The 20362-nt window shown below is 38.9% G+C and overlaps 1 protein-coding gene across 2 annotated transcripts in view; it reads right to left on the bottom strand.

The window, feature by feature from the left end:
* The window catches only part of PEPD (peptidase D), a 225587-nt gene that overhangs the window by 56115 nt on the left and 149110 nt on the right, over nucleotides 1-20362 (bottom strand). For both annotated transcript variants that reach the window (XM_050922831.1, XM_050922832.1), the window contains one exon: nucleotides 16968-17045. In XM_050922831.1, the coding sequence (XP_050778788.1) occupies nucleotides 16968-17045 (78 nt within the window). The remainder of the gene's footprint in view (nucleotides 1-16967; nucleotides 17046-20362) is intronic.

Raw genomic sequence — 20362 nt, 5'->3', positions numbered from 1 at the left:
ACAGAGCTTCTGGAACACAAGACATTTGCCTTAGAATTCATCCCCTTGCCAACATCCTTGATTTTGTGATCATGGAATAGATAGAGTCCTGATACCACCAAAAAAAAGAAAAAACAAACATTTGAACATATTAAATTAAATTGGAATCAACTAAGTATTTGCTAGAATTAAATATGAATCTTTTAGGTGGCAAATGTACTTATTAAGAGTCATTAATGTACACCCTGAGGGTGAAAATCTGGCCCCATTCAAGTTAATGGCAAAATTTCCATTGATTTCAATGAGGTGAGGATTTCATCCTGAGTTACTACATTATAAACAAATTGTATTAATCCCTTAGCTTTCAAGCAACATGTGCTTCTTTATAGGCATGCATATAGGTCTCTCTCGGGTTTTTGGTAAGATATACAGGCAACATTTTTGAGACACATTCACGTCAGGTTAGTCTATACTACAAAATTTTGCTGGCATAGCTATGTTGGCTAGGAGCATGAAAAAAGTTACACCCCTTAGCCAACAATGCTTTGCTGGCAAAACCACTAGATGCAACTACACTGACTGATGAGTGTGCTGTTGGCTTATATAATGTTGTTCAAAGATATGGTGTAGCTCAGTGGTCCCCAACCTTTTCCGGGTGGCGGGCACTGGACAACGAGCCACCGAGGACCGTGGCCAGCGGACAAGCATCTGCCAAAATGCCGAGAAGCGGTAACATCAAGAGGCGTCGCCACTGAAATGCCGCCGAAAATCAGAGTCATTTCAGCGGCGATGCCTCTTGATGATGCCGCTTTTTGGCAGCATTTCAGTGGATGCTTGTCCACCAGCCAGTACGTGGGCGCACATAAATGCCCCAGTGAGCGCCATGGCGCCCATGGGCACCATGTTGGGGACCACTGGTATAGCTGATATCCTGGCCAAAGAACTCCTGCGGACTTATGCTGCATCTCCACTAGGTGGCTTGTGGCTAGCTGTAACCACATAGGCTCTATAACCATAAATCAAGTTAAATACATTTGTACTAGTAGCCACTGACATAAATTAAAGTTTGTGCTTTGATATTTTAGTTCTACAAAAGTTGCCGTAAGGGAGGATATTTATTTTAATATTAATAATGTAAATAACTTACTTTGTAATAACTTAATACATACATTATTTGACTGAAATCTAGAGACACCAGATAAGGCCTACTTCAAATCACTCAAATGACCAAAGAGGTCACACCAGCATATCAGAAGGGAATAAACAAGTACTGTGTGGGAAAGACATTACATATCCACTGAGATTGATATTATCAAATATGGAAAGCAAGTAGAGATCTGCCAGGGTCTCAAATCTTGTGGTTAGGTTATAGTGAAATAATTACAGTATGAGTTAATACCAATCATAATCCTACTATTAACATCTATATTGAAATTCATAACATATGACAGATTGTGTGTTTTGGTTTGCATTCTACAAGGCAACAGTTCTGGTCCTATAGAAGACAAAGTTAAGTTTCACCATTTGTAGGGGAAAACAACTATTAAAGGGTAATATTCAAAGGAAAAAATGGTGCGTTCCCTTTGATTCTTTATGATGTATGGGTTTAAGTTTGTTTTCTGCTTGTTTTTTAACCCTAGAAATATCAGACCTTATTTTCACTGTTTCAGCTAATGGTCCCCCATGAAGGGCCCCAGAAACAAAGCAAGCGCTCAGCTGTTCATTGAAAAAAATGGGAGTGCTGAATCATTAACAAAGATCTCTCTTTCCAAGAGTTTGTGAGGTGTTCAAGTTAAATAGGTTTTAATGAAAAATAAGAGGTATGAGATTTTTAATAGTCTGACTACAAATCAATTGCTTATTTTAAAAAAAGAAATTTAAGATTAAAATATCATAATCCTACAAGTTCTCCACTTGCATAGAGGTTTTTAAGAAACAAGTAGAATTATATAACCAAACTTACTTGTAGTTTGTCTTTATGTATCAAATGAGCAAGTACCCCCGTTATTTTTTCTTTATAAGTCCCCTTAAAATACTGAGTCAGAACATAAATAGCCCAATTCTCTAGCTCACATGGGACTATTTTGAGACCCTGACTTTTGAGATAACTAGGGACAGATGGCTAAATCTTGTGTCGTAAAGTGCCTTGTGGCTAAGCCAATGAATATTTTATATCTCCAATTAATAAATGAATTATAATTTAACTTTAATACAATGGGTTAAAACTGAACAGTTATAATTACTACTTAATGTCATATTACAATAATGCCCAAAGACCAGTCAGGACTGTACAGATATATACAAAGATGAGGTTAAATAGGTTTTAACAAAAAATAAGAGGCACAAGATTTTCCATAGTCTGACTAAAAATCAATTGCTCATTTAAAAAAAAAAGATTAAAATGTCATAATCCTACTAATTCTCCACTTGCCGTACCCCAACGAGTTTACAGTCTAAATGCATAAATCAGACTGTAAATCCATGCTCTGTGTGGGCAAACCTCTGTGTCCATGCAAGACCCCACTGAAGTCAATGTTGCTTTGCTTGGATGCAAACAATACTGAATGGATTGATAAACAGGTATAAATCAGTAAAAGCTAAACCCCTTTAATAAAAACAAACAAAATAACCAGTAATTTACCAGTAAAAAAAAATCAGTAAAAACTGAAAATGTGGAACACTACATATATTGCATACTACAAGTCCCTAAAAAATTGTGATTCTTCACTGAAGAAAAATATACACAGTATATTTCCACTATCTATGTACATTGTTCACTGCACATTTTCTGCAACATGAAGATATATTTTCCACATTTTTTCCCCAGAATTGTCTAACTCTGGAAGAACAGCCAACCAACAAAATTACTGGCATCACTTTCCCATTTTCCCTTCCTTGTGGTTTTAGCACTTTATAAACAGGATTGTTCATACCTGGTTGACATCTGCCCAGTGAGAATGTGGCTAAGGTTGCACAAGGTCATTACAAACTCACCTCTACCATGTGTCTGCAATGGACAGTTCAGCTAAAAAAGCGTCACTGATCACATGCTGAGCATGATCAGTGTGAGTGAAGCATCGATTTAGCTCATACATACTGACATATTTGCTTGCAAGTCCTGCAGTCCTCGCCAGAAAATAAACTTTATTTGGCTTACATCTGGGGGAGGGAAAGTAATAAAAATCCTGCCTGACCTTCTTTGTGAGTGAATCCATATGGTGTGCAACGGTAGCTAATGATCACTGATTCCATATTCACCTACTTAATAATTTAATAATTTTTGTCCAGTTCTTCAATTTTTCTTTTTAGAAGAAAATATAGAAATATATGTAGAATCTCATATAAAAGATGCACAGTAAAAAAGCACCAAATAAAATATTTTGTGGGAGTAAAGGCAAAAAGTGTCTTACGTGTCTAGACCTGCATGCTCTGATTTTTATAGCTTCCATGTTGGTTCTAGGTCCACATGCATGTACTTTATAATCTTCCTTCCCTCACACATTGCAAAATACAGTAAACATTATTAACTAAAGCTGGACAATGCAAAGTATGAGAAAAAGCAGATAACCTTTCAGGTGCTTTACTGACAGACAGACTGAATTGCTATGCATCAGCACTGTAATGTTAGCCAAAAAGGTCAAACAAAAGGTAGACTGCCTCTTATGTCTGTTCTAGCAGTAACCTTCAAAAATCACTAACTACATTTCACTTCTTTTTTCACAGGCAAAAAGTCTGATCTCACAATTTAAAATTACTTTGAACATAAGAGAGCAAAGGCCAAAAGTGGCACAGCACATGGCTTATTCCATAATCTTGTGATTGTGTTAGAAATAAATGCAGAAAGGGACTAATAGATATTACTCTCTCTTATATGAAACCTTTCAGTTATTCAGTGGAAGTTTGGAAGGTTCTAGGGTTCAGTTGCTAAGCACTAATCTGCATTCTCCATTTACTACATAGGTTAGGTTCAATGCTAATATTTAATATAATTTAGGGACCTTGGAAATAATTTAAAAAACACCCAAGTCCATTGACATTCAATGAAATTTTAGGCATCTAAGTCACTCACATGCTTTTGAAAGTAATACCTGTTACTATGGGCCAGATCCTCCACACCCTACTCATCAGAGTCATACTGGGACTACTGGGTGAATAAGATGAACAGGATGTGGTCCTATTACTTTCACAGCACACTGTACGGTAAAAGGTAATTTTAGAGTTATATTTTTGGCTTTAAAATCTAGAAAAATATTTTGTGGTTTGATAACATTGATTAAGAGTCTTCAATACTGAATGATCCCAGTGCACTTTGCTTATCAGTTTAAATTTGTAAAATATGAGGTGTAAATGGACAGGTTTATTTTCTCCATATATTAGGTACAAAGTCACTGCATGAGATTATTTGTTAAATGAAAGAACCATCTCTTTCTAATGTTATGTCAAACTGCCACCTTACTTTATAGATCTACTTTCTGTGTTTGGTCAAAATTAAAGTTAGATCTCCTCTGTAGTGGGGTGCAGGATCCACTCACTATCTTTACACACAGTGAGGGCTCTCCAACAGGGAGATGTAACCAGTCTTTCTGTTCCCTTTGCATGATTCAAGTAGGTCAGAACATGGGGGTGAAGGATATTAGATTCAACACTGGTAACAGAATATTGAGCTTTTCACTTCTAAACTGGTTGTTCAAAGCAGGTCAATTCAATAGTGACTAGGTCCATGGTCTATACAGGGAATGCGGTTATGTATCCAGAAAATGGCTGCATAATTAACCTTTGTCACATAAATCTACTTGTGCTACATATATTCACAAAAAGCTGCCACCGTACACTCTTGTACTTCTCCACTTGCTGTCTTCTTCCTTGTCTGGTTGCTTTGTGTTTTCAACAGAAGAGGGAGTTCAATCAATTTCCCACGCTGGTTCTCATGCTGCTGCCCTTCAAAGGAAGCAGTGAGAAACTGTCCAAGCCTCAGATAGCTTTGCCAGATTTGCCAGCCTGCCACAACTCTCGGTGGCAGGGTGGTGGTGGTGTGAGAGATCCTCCATGGAGCTTTACAGTCTGTACAAAGTTAAAGCATGGCATGTATAAAGTGAGGCATGCAGAGCTTTCTGGTTACTTAAGACCTTGCAGGAGAGAAGACTGTATGGTTCACTGAGGAAATAGGTGGCAGGGTACAAGGGCAGCTGGCTGTGGAAGGGGTCTCAGTATTTTTTTTTAATAGGGTCATTGGGAGGCATGCAGGAGAGCTCGGAGCTCTGGTTGGCAAACAGCTTCCCCAGGAACACCGCTTCTAAACTGCTTAGTGGGGTTCCCTTTCACAGGAGCGGAGAAGGTGTGGTTCACTGGAGCAGGGGCAGCAGCATTTGATGGGTACAGAGAGGTTTGTAGAAATGGGCACAACGCAAAGCTTCTAAGCTGCTGGAGCAGTCTGCTCTTCCATCATCCTGTCATGAAAGAAAACAGTCTTCAAAGACAGCAGCAGCATGGGACCGCCCTCTTTCTCCCATATTCATTGGAATTAAATATGAATTTTGAAAGTTAAGCCCTGTTCATCGCATGGGGCATCAATTCTAAACCTCATTCAGTTGGATGCTAAAAGCAATCAAACAAGTCTTGACACTGGTACAGCCCTACGTGCTACCATTGGGGAAGCTTTGTACTGGTGGCAAATCATGAGTCCTAACTTTCTCAGTATAGATGCAGCCAAAGGCACCTTGGTTAGCTTGTGCACAGCTACCGTCTGCTATGGCAGCCAGTCTTCCCTTCTAAGAAAGCCTTTTTATTCTTCATGACTCACTGAGTTTTTGCAGGGAGATGGCCAGCTCAATACAAGGAGTGCAATGGCCCAAATGAAGAGCAGGGAGTTACTGCACTTGGGGTTGCTAGGCAAGAGGGACTGAGGCAGCAGTGGCTGCACTGGAAGCTGCAGAAGAGTGTCTGTGTTCTATTCCAGCATCTCTGCTATTGAGAATATTCAGGAGGTCAGGAAAATTTTAGGGAAAGTTCCTAGAAGAGGTTACCTCCTTTACAAGTCTATCAGCTTGCTGAAAAAGTGTGTTTTCTGCCTCTGGTACTGCTCAATAGGCTATAGCTATGAAGATCTTTGACAGAAGCAGTTCTCTCCTGAAGGAAAGTCAGGCCTGCCTTGCCCTTAGTGCTTTCCTAAGAGTGGCTGCAACTCTAGCTTGTCATCTGCTTGAGACCTCCATCTTGAAACAGAAGATTCGGAAGCATCATTGTACCACCTTTCTTTTGCACAGGGAAGGGTGAGAATGTCACAGCAGCAGAAGGCTGATGAAAGAGAGTGCAACCCTGTAAATTGTTTGCAGCTGGCTGCCTCTCCATCAAGCTCAGGGAGGGAACACCTCATTGGTTCTGACCTGGTGAGGTGAAGGCTAGAGAATGCCAGCACAAAGTAAATGATTCACATACGGTTAGACATAGGAACCAAAGATTTGCATCTAATTTTATAACAGATGCCTAATAAATGCAACTATTTCCAGAGGTACTGGGCACCCACAGCTCCTGCTGACTTGTGCACATTCAGTACCTTTAAAGTCAGCCCACAGTTATTTAGGTGCTAAAACTTCCATTTAGATGCTTAACTTTCAGCACCAAAGACTGTGTGCACTAAACAAATATTGGAGCTTAGAGAAATAGGTGAAATGTCAGACCTTTGATTGTTGATTTTACTGTAAATACTCTCAAGCTCTCATATATGTAAAAGGTCAGTGCTTCCCACTTTTGTCGTGGATAAAACTGAGTCAGCATCAGACAGTGAACAAAGCAATACTTCATTTCATTTCAGAAACATCTCATGATTTTTCTTGGCTTTGAAGCAGGAAACCTTAGAGTTACTTAACCCTGTCATTTTCCAAATTGATCCATTATTCAGACACTTCACACTACTATACATGCTGTAAGACGACAAAGCCAAGAGTTGCCAGCCTTCCTACTTACATGGCCAAATGTGCAAGCCAAATTTGCAGCAATCAAGACAGTAGGCAGTAATTTAGAACAGCAGTGCCTGAATGTTCATGAGCCATGAGTGTATTGCCAGTGACAGGAAAGCACATTTTTATCTGTTGGGAAACAAGGTCTATTCTTCATGGCAGCACCTCAAGAGGATAATAAACCACTGCAGCTGGGAAACATTCTTGCCTTTGAATGGCTCAGTGGTGCCATTTAGGGGCAGTGTAGACCTGTATCCCTTTAGAGGGAGCACTGGAAAGCATCCAACCTTGGAAAGCATGCCTCAGGGAGAAAGCCTTCTGGAGCTCCCTGCTACTGCACCTTTTGGGTGACACCTGCTCCTGGGTAACAGAGTTGGAGCAGTCCCTCAACTGCCCTGAGTGGAGAGACTGGGACTGGACTTATCCATGGTCTTTATGCAGAGCATTCAAGGGATGGGCTGGAGGCTCCCTGTACTCTTCCTCTGAACTGTGCACCTGTTTAAAAGCCAGATTGAATTTGCCCTTGCATTTGTATTCTTCTGTATCTATGCGCTCCAAGGCTACTGTGAGTTAACTTCTGACACCAAGAAAAGAGAGAGGGCTTTAGGAAGCTGATTTTCTACTGAAATGCAATATAAACACTGATCGTTTTGAGAGAATATTTTAAACATGATTTGCCTATATGTGATTATAATACAGAAAGTCACTTGATTTTTGTGGGTGTTATTTCTTATTATGCTAAATAATTTATTTTAAAATAGGAAATATTAAATTCAACTGTCATTCAGTAAAACACAAGACCTAGTCCTGCTTATCTTATTCAGCCAAACTCCCAATGACACCAGGCCCACGATATGCAAAGCAATGGTCCAGTCTTACTTACAGAGTACCAAACAAAATCTAAGAGTCCATAAAAATCTAGAAAATAAAACTAATTTTCTGAATGTGATAAAAAAGGAGAAATAAATTAACATGGTGTTCTAAAGAGAAAATTAAATTAAAAGACTAAAATACAGCAATTAAATGAAAATCGAAATGTTTTTACAATAAAAAGCACAATGTTGCTATTGACCTTTGCTTTGGTTTAGAATGCTTGTATGTTTCAAGCAGAATTCAAACTTGGAATGTGGATTATCCAGTATGAACAGAAAATGTGTTCAATTAGAGAAGGAAATCAATTCAATAAAAGACATACTAAATACATTTTTCTATTTTTAATCAAGTTCAGATTTTGTGAATTAACATAAAATTAACCATGCATATACCATAAGAAAAAAATCAACAAATTTTTACTAAAAATGTAAACTAACTGTAGATGACTGAATAAAATTTAAGAATGATTTTTTAAAGAAATGAACAGCCTGCTGCTTCTTCATTCTACCATTAAACAAAACAGTTACCAATTTAATTCTTTACATTACTTCTAAGACACACAACAGTAACAGAGAAATTAATAAAATGTTTCCAAACTGTATCAGATTAAAAAGTTTTAAAAGTCTATCAGTTTTGTACATCATTAGTGCACTGAACCTCAAAATCCATAAAAACACACAAAGCCAAGTGAAAATACTTAGCTTAGCCATATCAAACAGCTCAGGTTTTACATTTGATATGTTAATGTCTTGGGATATTTGCAGGCCTTAATTTTAAAATAAATAAATAAATATAGAAGAATAAAATATCTATCATAAAATAAGCAGTTTTAATATCAGACAATTAAAGCAGACTTGGGGAAAACTGTATTTTTTAATACAAAAAGATTTGACTCAGTTCTCACTTTATAATGCAACATTGCCCCCATCTGGACAAAATCATTTTTGGTGTGCAGGGTTTGGTGTTAAGTGTTGCAGCACTAACAATAAAAAGCAGCAGTTTTTCTAAAACACAATGAAAAATGCATGACAAACAATTTTACCTATCCTTTTGTTTAATATATCTGTTTTAAATGTTCCTCTGATACTTTCATAGATGAAGACTTTAAACAAATGCTTTCAGTATTTTGTACTAAAGAAATAAATGTTAGCTGCTTGGTCAGGGCCGGTGCCACCATTTAGGTGACCTAGGCGGTCACCTAGGGAGCTAGGATTTGGGGGGTGGCATTTTCTTCAGCAGCGACTGCGGCGGCTGGCTCTTCGGCCGCCCTGGTTGCCGCTGGCATTTAGGCAGAGTGAGCTGGGGCACGGAAGGGCGGGGAGGGCCGCCTGCAGCAAGTAAGGGGAGGGGCGGCACACAGGGGAACTCCCTGCCCCAGCTTGCCTGTGCCCCGCCTACTTCACTTCTCCCGCCTCCCAGGCTTGCGGCGCCAATCAGCTTAGGCGCCGCAAGCCTGGGAGGCGGGAAAAGTGAAGCAGCCAGGGCATGCTCGGGAAGGAGGCGGAGCAGGGGTGAGCTGGGGTGGGCCTGAGGACGGAGAATGGGGAGCTGCCGTGGGGGGATCACCTCAAGGCAGGGGCTCTGGGACGGGGAAGGGCACAAGGTGGAAGTTTCACCTAGGGCACAAAACATCCTTGCACCGGCCCTGTGCTTGGTGTTCATGAAAAGCCCTAGTGTAATGAAGTGAGAGAGAGAGAAAGAAAGATTTCCCCTCATTCCCACAAATAAATAGTGTATGATTTTCAACAAATTATAATAATAATAATTTAGTTATGGAGAATATTCTGAGGTATTTCAAATTCAATAAATCCAGAATTTAAGGCATTATGGCATTGCTTTTAATATTAAAAACCAATATTATGCTCTTAGATCAAAGAAGGAAATATGATAACTAAGCAGTTATAGATTACCTGTTCTGTTTTAGAGGGGCTCAGACTGAATGTAGAAACACTCATATTTGGTTGATAACCTCTTAAAAGAAGTAAACTCGTTTCTGTCATATTCCTCATGTGTCTTGAATAGCCATTATCAACTACAAGTGTCCCGAAAAGTGTCCCATGTATCTTTTCTATGCATTTATGTAGATACACTTAATTGATCAAAATATATTATTTTTCTATTCATTGTATTCATTCTGCTTTATCTGTCTGTTCTCTTCTTTTATACTGCCAATTCAGTGTAGAGATTCTGAATGATGAGCAAAACCAGCAACTTCCGGAATGGCAGTTGGTGGGAGGACCACTGGTTAAAACAGAGTAGACATTTTTAATAGTGAAACTATGAAAAACAAACACATGTGAATCTTGAATCCTCTTAAACTGCAGATTCTTAGTTATGCCAAACAGGCAGAAACAAATTGAAATTCAGGATTATAAAATACAAGAAGATGATGTAGTTATATACTAACATACTATACAAAGCTGTTTACACTTGCATGGATGTTTCACCTTTATTCTGGAGATTAACAATGCATTGCTAATAACATCAGGTAGATACATTTATTTCTATGGCAGGACTCTTTTTTCCCCCAACAGACAATTTATAAATTAATTTTTGTGCCCGCTGTGCCAATTTATGTTAATAGTTTAAACTAGAGATGTGACATTAACTAAAATAAATCTGAATAGAATAAAGTATTTCTTGCTGTACATTTAAATTATTCCAATAATGTATCTTCTGCAACACTAGATAGCTTTCCATTCCCACTATCTACTACAATTTGCCAACATAAATAATCAGTGCTTGGTGATAGAGTGATGGGCATACTTAAAATGCCTAAAATAGACACTTTAATTACGCTTTATTGGGACTGAATTAAGGCTATATTTTTATGCCATAATTCTTAGGATAAAAACAATTATCTGAATACCACTTGTCTACAGCACTCAGGTTTTAGAATTTAAGTACTAAATAAAGTTGTGATTAATTTACTGACATCACTATGTGGATGTACTAGCTCGATGGCAGCGAAGGGGTGTGAGGGGACAGTAGCTCTCTTCACAAAAGATATTGTAGCACTTTCTAATATTTTCACTGAAATCAATGAATTAAGAGCTGAACATATTAAAAATGGTAAAATAAAGGTAAAAATATCACCTGAAATCTCAACATCCTCCCATTTAAACTTTTACAGTTAATTTTATTGTATAAATAATATATAGCTCCAGAGTGAATACAAGGTTAACATTCTCTCTCACAGGTCTGCTGCAGTTCACAAGTGGTTCATGCTGAGGTCTCATTATTTATGACTTCATTTGAGTCCCCCTAATGAATTACATCCTTGGATTTGCTTTAGGGCTGGCTAGAATCTTCTATGTATTTCTCTTCAGCTGTCTTTTCTACAATCGGGCCTAATTTTGCAGACTTCATGCACAGAAAACTCCAACTGACTTCACTGTGAGTTAAGTTTATATAACAGATTCACAGGATTCTATTTATCGAGTGCATGCATTACAAATGCACATGGGGAGAGATCATACCACTAAGAATAAAGATCACTGCTGTGTTAATAGTGTGAATTACCACAGGGATACCTCCAAACTTTTATTTTTTTTTTTTAAATAAAGCAATTGAGTAGACACTGTGATTATCTTTAGTATTCTGCAAGCAAGAATACATAAACCAATCCTAAAAATGTTATCAGATTGTTAAGGCTGCCAAAAATAGCTAACTTACTAAATGCCAAATTTTCTTTGGGGCACATCTATCAACAACAATAAAAAGACAGAAACATGCACCTTAAAATACAGACACAAAACAGTGTCCAGCAACAGCAGCTATATTCTCTTTTTGTGGCATCTGGGTTCAAATGTATTTTCAAGCATTTAAAACATTTAAATTTGGATTTCACATATGAAGTCTTTATATTAGGCTTATAGGCATCATTTCCTAATTATCAAAGGTTACAGGAACTCTGCTGATCAATTTCAATAAATCAATGAATTTATAAAATTCCCTCAGACATCTGGCAGTAACAGTAATCAACAAAAAATATGTTGTAATGTACTAAGCACCTACCCAGAAAACTGAATATAATGAACTCAAATTATTCTACTGGATACATCTCAGAGTCAAAATATAAAAGTACACATTATAGATTTAGCATCAGCAGGGTTCGTCAAGCTCAAGTTACCACCTGGGACTGTTCCCATGCTACACAGTTGTGGAGCCAGATGCCTATCTACTTCCTAGGGTAGAATGGAGAGGGGGTGTTTTGAGGACAATGAAGCGGGAGAGGAGCCCAATGTTGGAAACTGACATCTTGCCTGATGCTCCCAGAAGGCAAAGTAGGAGTCAGACTCCATCCAGTTTAACTGCCATATGCTCAAGGGACAGATAACTCCAAACCAAAAGAATGTCATTTCCCCACATTGACACTCTATTGCTTTACAAATGTCCCCTTGCTGCCCTCAAAGCATCCCCCCGGTCCCTCCACTACACCCTAGTCTTCTTTCTATTGCCAGCCTCCCCCTCATCCCATAACTGTCCTGTGGCTCTGTGTCCCACGACAGCATTGGTAGGACTGGGTCAGAAGACACCAGAGAACTGGTAGTATGTCACCCTTGTACAGAGTGGTGGGGTCTCAGTCTTTCTAGCCCTGTCTCCCCTCTTTAACTTGAAACATTACAGCTACAGCATGGCTCCAGGAACAGTGGTTATCTTATGACAACATAAATGCTGCAATACTTTGGCATAATGTAGCAAATTTCAGCCTTAAACTCATTTTCTATCCATGCTGTTGTGGATTTAAGATGACCGAAGAAAACCAGTGTTTTGGCTTTACTTGACTTATGTTACCAGAGCGGGCTACATTTTTAATACATCAATTTGACAATATTTTCAGGTATAAAGATTTTGTTTAAATGTAATTTCAAATGAAACGACTGCATGTAGACTTGTGATCAACATGTGTAGTGAGCATACTGGTTCACTTGCATGACCTTTTGACTGCATGAATAATACATATTTGCTTTATGAAAACAGCTTTTTTAGTAGACCGTATTGATTTACTTGTTCACTATGTGGATTTTAATTTAAAACATCTTAACTTGTATATGGAACACTGGTTTACTTTAATAGCGATATTTATAGTTAATTAAATGTATTGGGTTATAAATGAATTGCACATTGGTCTATAAAATACATAGATTTTCCTAATACAATGCATTGATTTCTGTGTATGACACTTCATATGCTTTGTGCTAGACTGCTACTGTGCTTGAGAGCACCTAAAATCATAGGCCTGCGCACTATTAGAGATTCAGGAATCCTTTTTACAGCTCATCAGAGGGTAGCTGGCCCTCTGAAGGGGTCAAGGGCCTAGCCTACCTTTGACAGGATTCACAAGAGGTAATGAGGCAAGTCAGGTTCACCTGGGATTAGTTAACTCACTGAGTAACTGGGAGGCAGTTAAGGTACCTGGGCATGATAAAAAGATAAGGGCCTCAGTTAGACAAGGGCTCCTGAGGAGAAAGGAAGATCCATAGGAGGGGAGCTTCCAGGGAATATGAACTAGGAAAAAGCTCTTCAGGCATGGAGGCCTACGAGAGACCCTGAACAAGCACGGGAAAGATGGCAGAGTCTGTAACGGAGAAGCTTAAGACCTTACAGCAGAAGGAGCTGGTGCTGGAGACTCTAGGAGACTTTCAAGTTTTATCTAGTCTCTGAGGTAAAAGCCTTTGAACCAACATACAAGTGTTCCTTTCAGAAGGATTTATGAAAGGGAGATATATGGCTGTAAAGCACTGTGTTTGGCTTCTCCTTGACTAGGCTCTTTAAGAAACCTCACTGAGGGGGGAAACTGAGGCAGGCCACAGAAGCGCCACACTTCTCCATAAGGGAGTGCACAGTAATACTGATGATGTAAAAGATTTAAAAAACAGAGCAAGCACTTAATTATTTCTTCCAAATTCAGGTTTTTCAGTATCCAGATGGTTTACGGACTTGCATATTTATTGCAATGTTCTGTTTAATATGTATGCAGAATTCCACTTGTATCAACTGAAAAAAAACTAGGAAAAAAAAGATATAAAATTCAATTGAAGAATATTTCATAGAAATCATTGTATTCCTACCAAAGTCTTACTTCAGATCCTGTACAATTAATTTAACAACTTATGCATCAATATGCAGGCAGAAGCAGAAATAATCTTTCACCACTTCTGCCTTCATCTGACCAGAAAGATGAAATTTTTTTTCTTAACCTTGTGTATTGTACTGTAGGATTTCCCAATCTTTTCCAACAGAGGGCTCCCAGCTGCCATTAAATTTTTTTATGGGGAGTCAAATATCAGAACTTGTAGGTACGTTAAAATAAAAATATTTACATGCAACAATATATATAGGATTTTCATGATTGGACTATATAGCATTTTCAGTGTGCCAGCCCATGAGAAAATTAGAGCTAAATTGGTTGCTCATTAACACCTAAACAAATGAGTTAGAACTTAGAAATTTGATAGACTATCCAGAGAAGAACACTCTGAAGTTTTCTGTTGCTATAATAAGCTTTACTGCGCTACAGCAAGGTAGCTCAAGATTTAAAAAAGTGCTGCCTACAAAACTGCTTGAGAGAGAGAGAGAGAGAGAGAGAGAGAGAGAGAGAGAGAGAGAGAGCGTGTTTAAAAAGACTTTTACAAAATTTTGTTAAATTTCATACCGTGATTATGAAGAAGATCAGATTTCTATGCTAGTGTTCTGTTGTTCTTTTCCGCATTAAGTACAGAGATAACAAAAGCACAGCCTGCCAGCACTAAGGATTGAAATCCTGTAGTCACATAGCAGGTACAACACGAGCAGCAATAGAACAAGACCACAATCGCTGGGCCATCAGTAAGTCTCAACACTCCTTTGGGCTTTGTTTGGACTATGAAAAATGGTTAACATATACTAGGAGAGCCTGATATTAACTTTGACCTTTTTCCTAGATTTAGCTAGTCAAGTTGCAGCCCAGCCTTCTGTCTACATGACAACACGACCAGTTAAAACTGAGCTAAAGACGGTACCTACATCTACATTAAGAAAAAGGTTCATTTGAAGCTAGGCTGAGCTAGCATATAGTAGCTAAGCCCAACCTAAACTTAACCAACTTCATCTAGTCAAGACAAAGACTTAGCAGAATCACTCTGATGAGAGGATAATTGAAGATCCATGCTAATCCTTGTTCTCTTTGTTGAGACTGCTATAAAGGATGCCAACTGTGATATGAGGTAACATTTGCAAAAGTGCCTAAGTCTCACTTTAAAAAGTGACAGAAACTTAGGATCCTAAGTTTCATTGAAAGTCTGTAGCTCTGAAGTTCATAAATCCCTTAGACACTAGGAAGCTGATCCAAAGTCCACTAAAATATATGGAAATCTTTCCACAGATTTCATGGACTTTTAGATCAGCCTTAGGAAGGTCTTTTTGCAGTCCAGCAAACAGCCACAGAGGACGGTCAAGGCATTAGGTCAGGAATCGGCAACCTTTGGCAGGTGACTCGCCAGGGTAAGGACTCTGGAGGGCCGGACCGGTTTGTTTACCTGCCGTGTCCGCAGATTTGGCCAATCGCGGCTCCCATTGGCCGCGGTTCGCTGTTCCAGGCCAATGGGGGCTGCGGAAAGCGGCGCGGGCTGAGGGATGTGCTGGCTGCCACTTCCTGCAGCGAATCACGGCCAGTGGGCGCCACGACTGGTGGAACTGCAGAGGCGGCAGGTAAACAAACCAGCCTGGCCCACCAGGGTGCTTACCCTGGTGAGCCGTGTGCCAAAGGTTGCCAATCCCTGCTTTAGGTCACAAATAAGTGGACTGCATTCATAACATTGGCCTAAGAAGTCACCTAATAACATTTCCCACCCTCTTTAAAAACACTTTTGGTTAAATTATAAATCTGTGACATCATAATACATTATGGAAACACTTCTTGTTCCCTCAGTAACTACTTTATGGAGTACCTGAATGTTGAATGCTGACATTTGGAAAATCTTGATATAATTAATTAGCCACTACTGTATCATGTTCATATATCTTATTTAATCCAATTAGCCACTATAATATGATAAACTTCTCTATATACTCTGATACAAAATGGTGACAAAACAGAACAATAGAGTAGAACATTGGATGGCTTTCAGTAGACTATTCACACCAGACAAGAACAACAGACAACATACTACTATACAAAAATTATTTAAAAATGTTTCTACCCTGTTAATAAAGACGTTACCTACCTAGCTCAATCTGCTGCATCTGCAGAAGTGCCTGTGACATTAGCCAAAGAGGCATATTTGTGCATCTATGATTCAATTCTACTCCTTAATAGCTTCTGAGATTTACTAATACAACTTCCTACACCTTTGCAAACAAATGTGAAAATATACACCTGCATGCCTTTTGAATATGCTATAGAGAGCAATCCTGTAATAGTATGGAAATAGACTAGATAATCTAGTAGATGTTTTCGATCTCTAATGCCCACCATTAACTCATCTAGAGTTAATTATAGGTGGACTTCTTTTTTTGAACGTGACCCCTTGACTTGGATCTTGAGAGGAAAAATTCAAAAGCTGCCTTTTGTTATATCATGCACCATATCTTCTACTTTTTATACGCTCACAGACATGATTTTACACCAGTTTAACCCAACGATGATTATATTTTCAGTTTCATCTGCAATGTCATCACTAAAGTATGCAGACATATGCCACATTGTAGAGATCAGGTTGATGTTAAAATTTAACTGAATTATTTAACTAGCAACCACAAACAGTAATAGACCTGAACTAAAACCCCAGATTCAAGCACCTCCTTTGAAGTTACAAATACAAACCTGGATCTAGATTTTGCAATTGGCCTTTATCTCTAAAATACACTCAATAAAATCCTGGACCTAATTACCCATGAAACTAAGTATTTGAAATCTGGGTCCTTCCTTCCCACCCCAACCCCAAACTGGAGAGCCAGGTGCCCAGAACCTCCAAAGAGAAAAAAACAAACAGGTCAAGTTTGGCACCCAAAAAGCCACGTCTCCCAAAGTTGTACACCACTTTTAAACATGTGGACCCTAATCCTTAGGTGGCCATCTTTTTACTGCTCAGATTAAGACTAAAGGAACTCAAATTCAGTGCTGCGATTGCTTCTTTTTAAAGCTAAGAAACAACACTAAACAATCCTTTAACTTACCACAAGTCTCCATCTTCAACAGTCTTGTCATTTGGGGCTCCAGCATGTCCATAGTGCAAAACAGAGGAGTTGTTGCCACTGACATTGAAAAATAAAATACACAGAATTAACATAAAAACAATTAAAAACACAAGGAGAAAGAAAATCGTAAAGCATAAAATAGTTTTCTTTAAATACCACCAGGATATTTTAAGGCCCAATATCGTGCAACCTGTTGAGGCTGACCTAGAACTGGCTCCAGAAACAGTCATAACTGCCAGCTTTGTATCCCCCTCGGCTGAGCACAGAAGCTATTGGCATAGCTGAAAATCTCGGTTTTAGAATGTAAGCCGTTTGTGAGAGGGAACATATTTTGTGGTGCAGCCCCACATATGCTACAGTGGTATATATGTAACAACATAAAAGTAATTTTCATCTAATATCCATCTACTTCCTTCGAGAACTTCCTTACTTTTTAAAATAACAAGTTTCTCTGTTCAAGGTTAAATGTTACAGTGGTATAAAACTGAATCTTCACTATAAGATCTGGGATGTTTAATAACTCCCTTGGAGCTACTGGGGCAAGAAAAAATTCAGCTGTTCAAGTGAGCTGTTCAAACTTACCTCTAGCATGGTTAGGTATGAGCCCTACAGGAATGAATACATTCCAGATTGTTAGGGGATATTCCCAGAGTGTAAGATGTCAGCCATGATACAAGGCATAACAACTAACATATTTACTTTTTTGTGGAGTAAAAAGAGAAAGTCAGCTTTTCATTGTAAAAAATACATTTTTTATTTTTATAAACCAGACTAAATAAACTGCCGAATCACAGGGGAAGCAAGAAGTCTCCAGAGAAGTACAGACACTTGTTCCACATTTCTGAAAACTCCCGATCCATTCAGTGACCTATTTTTGGTCACAGTGCCTTGTTTTGTCTAGTCTGCTGTTATTCCTCTGGGTCTATCAAATATTGAGTTAAAAGATAGGAGAGATCTCAAGCTCTACTTATTTTCATTTTGTTATTCTCCTCAAATAGGTGCTCTCTCATTTTTTACTTCACAGAGGCTAAAAGAATTGTTTTATAGCTAAAAATACATGTGTCAGAACAGATATACTGGTAGAATCTGTGTCACTTCTCAACTTCAGCTGTCAATATGTGACTAACCTTTATCAAAACCTTGCCGGTTCAAATAGGATTCTCTCAATTCTGGTGAAGGGGTGGCTTAGTGTCTTGGATGTAAATAATCCTAGGCTTAACTCCAGTGAATTCAATGGAGTCACATCAGAGATAAAAGTATCCCTCTGAAATATTTTTGAGGCCAGATTTTTTTGCGCTGTACACATGCAGTCAGAGAAATGAAAATACATATGCATTATTTGCAGAGCTTTTACCATCAATGCATATTTAGTAGTTGTGCACAGAAGTGGCCACTTAGATGTCTAACTGATCACTTGTCCATGAAATTAACATAACCATGTGTACATTCATAGCAATGGCATATACAAATTCTGCATACACGCAACTTAAAGGTCTAGGCTCTTTTAACATTTTTGATCAATAACTTTTTCCCATTGCTAAGGATTTTCATATTGTAAGTATCAAAATCTGAGTGTTGTGGGATTGATTTATGAGGAAAGGAACTGTCAAACGTTAAAAGAACATTACAAGGTTACAATGTCAAGCACTCAAAAGTTAAGAAATGCCAGAATTAAGATTGCCCAAGCAATCTTAATTTGGCTCCCTGCTGCATATGGTACAGTCTTTACTTACAGGATCATCAACTATTTTTTCTCCACAGGACCCCTGCCTCATTCAGTACAAAGATGTGTCGGTGCTCACTTCATGAGCAGCTATTCAATATTTTGTTTCATCCTCACTATTCAATGTATGGCCCCAAGCCTTAATTTGCATATTACCCAAAGCCTGCTCCGAATACAAAATTAATAATTGCTTCTTGGGCTTTTCGATGGTGAATGTCACTACAGCATTTGAGTTCTTTACAACTATTAATTTATTTTCACAAGACCTCTGTGAAATGGAAGGGTGATATCTGCATTCCACAGATGGGGAACTGAGGCATAGAGAGATTTAAGGTTAAAAGTATCCACTACTGTTAGGTGTCCAATTTGACACATCTAGTACCTGATTTTTCAGAGTTCTTAATGTTATACAGCATTTTATATGTTCAAGGACAGCTTCACTGAACTCAATTGCAGCTGTGAGTACTCAGCACTTCTGCAAATCAGACCCCAGGTTTTCAATCAGGCATCCAGAAAATGAGGAAAAAATGCAAAAAAAGTGACCACCTGCAAAAAATTTGGTTTCAGTGACTTGACTAGCATTACATAGGAACTCTGTGTCAGAAGCAGAGAATCAAATTCTACAGGGCAGCATTCAACTGCCTTAACCAGGAGACTGTCCTTTATCTTCCTGCAATCTCCTGCCTCATTACTACATACCTTCCAACTGTAACAAATTAATTCCTTTGCCTTTCCCTACCATATGACTACCAGTTCCAGTCTCCTCCCTTGGGTCCTGATCTCAGTACCAGTCTCCTTTTCCAATCAATCCCAGCAGGGACAGCTCCGGGCACCAGTGAAGGAAGCACGTGCCAGGAGCGGCACATGCTAAGAAGCGTCATTCCCTCCATTCTTGGGACGGCACAGTCCGTGCGCTTTTTTTTTATTTTTGCGCTTCCGCAGTTTTTTTTTTTTTTTTTTTGCTTGGGCTGTCCCAGTCAGTTCCAGGCCGCTCTAGCCCCCACCTCCAGTCTTAGTTGTGAACCTCTCCCTCACTCTGGCTCCTTGTCTCAATCTACTCTCCCCATTCTATGGTCGAGCTCTTGTCCCCTCTAAATTTGAATCAGGCAACTTCCTTCTTCATACTGCCTGAATATCAGCAGAGGGGTAAATTGAGAACACAGGAGAGAATCTCCTTGCCTTCCATTCTGACTCCAGCACAGCTTGGAGCTGCAATTGCAGAGAAAGTCCCACTCAGTTCCAAGCTGCAGCAAACTCAGTGTGGATGTAATCTTCTGAATTTTCAGCGGCAAAGTTCTAGCTAGTCTCTACTGAGCATGTGCAAACAGTGATTTTTCCTCAAAGGTTTACAATTTAACCAAGTCTGGGCAGATTTTCTTGGGACAGTAAAAGGCACATCCTTGACACAAAGACCACACTCCTCTGCCATATTTCAAGTCCCTGCTGAAAAGCCTGGAGAGACATATTTTTCCTAAGCCTTATTCTCAGACACTATTGAACCATTCTGTCTGAATTTTTTCAAAAACAGTTCAGCCAGAGACATCAACCTGCAAAATCTGGCAAAGGTTTGGCAAAGTTATGAGCAACTGAAAACACAGTCTTATAATGGGAAGAGTCAGACAAGCTTAACAGTAGACAGTGCTACCAGGCC

This window comes from Gopherus flavomarginatus, chromosome 14, assembly GCF_025201925.1.
Source record: "Gopherus flavomarginatus isolate rGopFla2 chromosome 14, rGopFla2.mat.asm, whole genome shotgun sequence".
Lineage (NCBI taxonomy): Eukaryota > Metazoa > Chordata > Testudines > Testudinidae > Gopherus > Gopherus flavomarginatus.
This window is presented reverse-complemented; position numbering and strand designations above follow the sequence as displayed.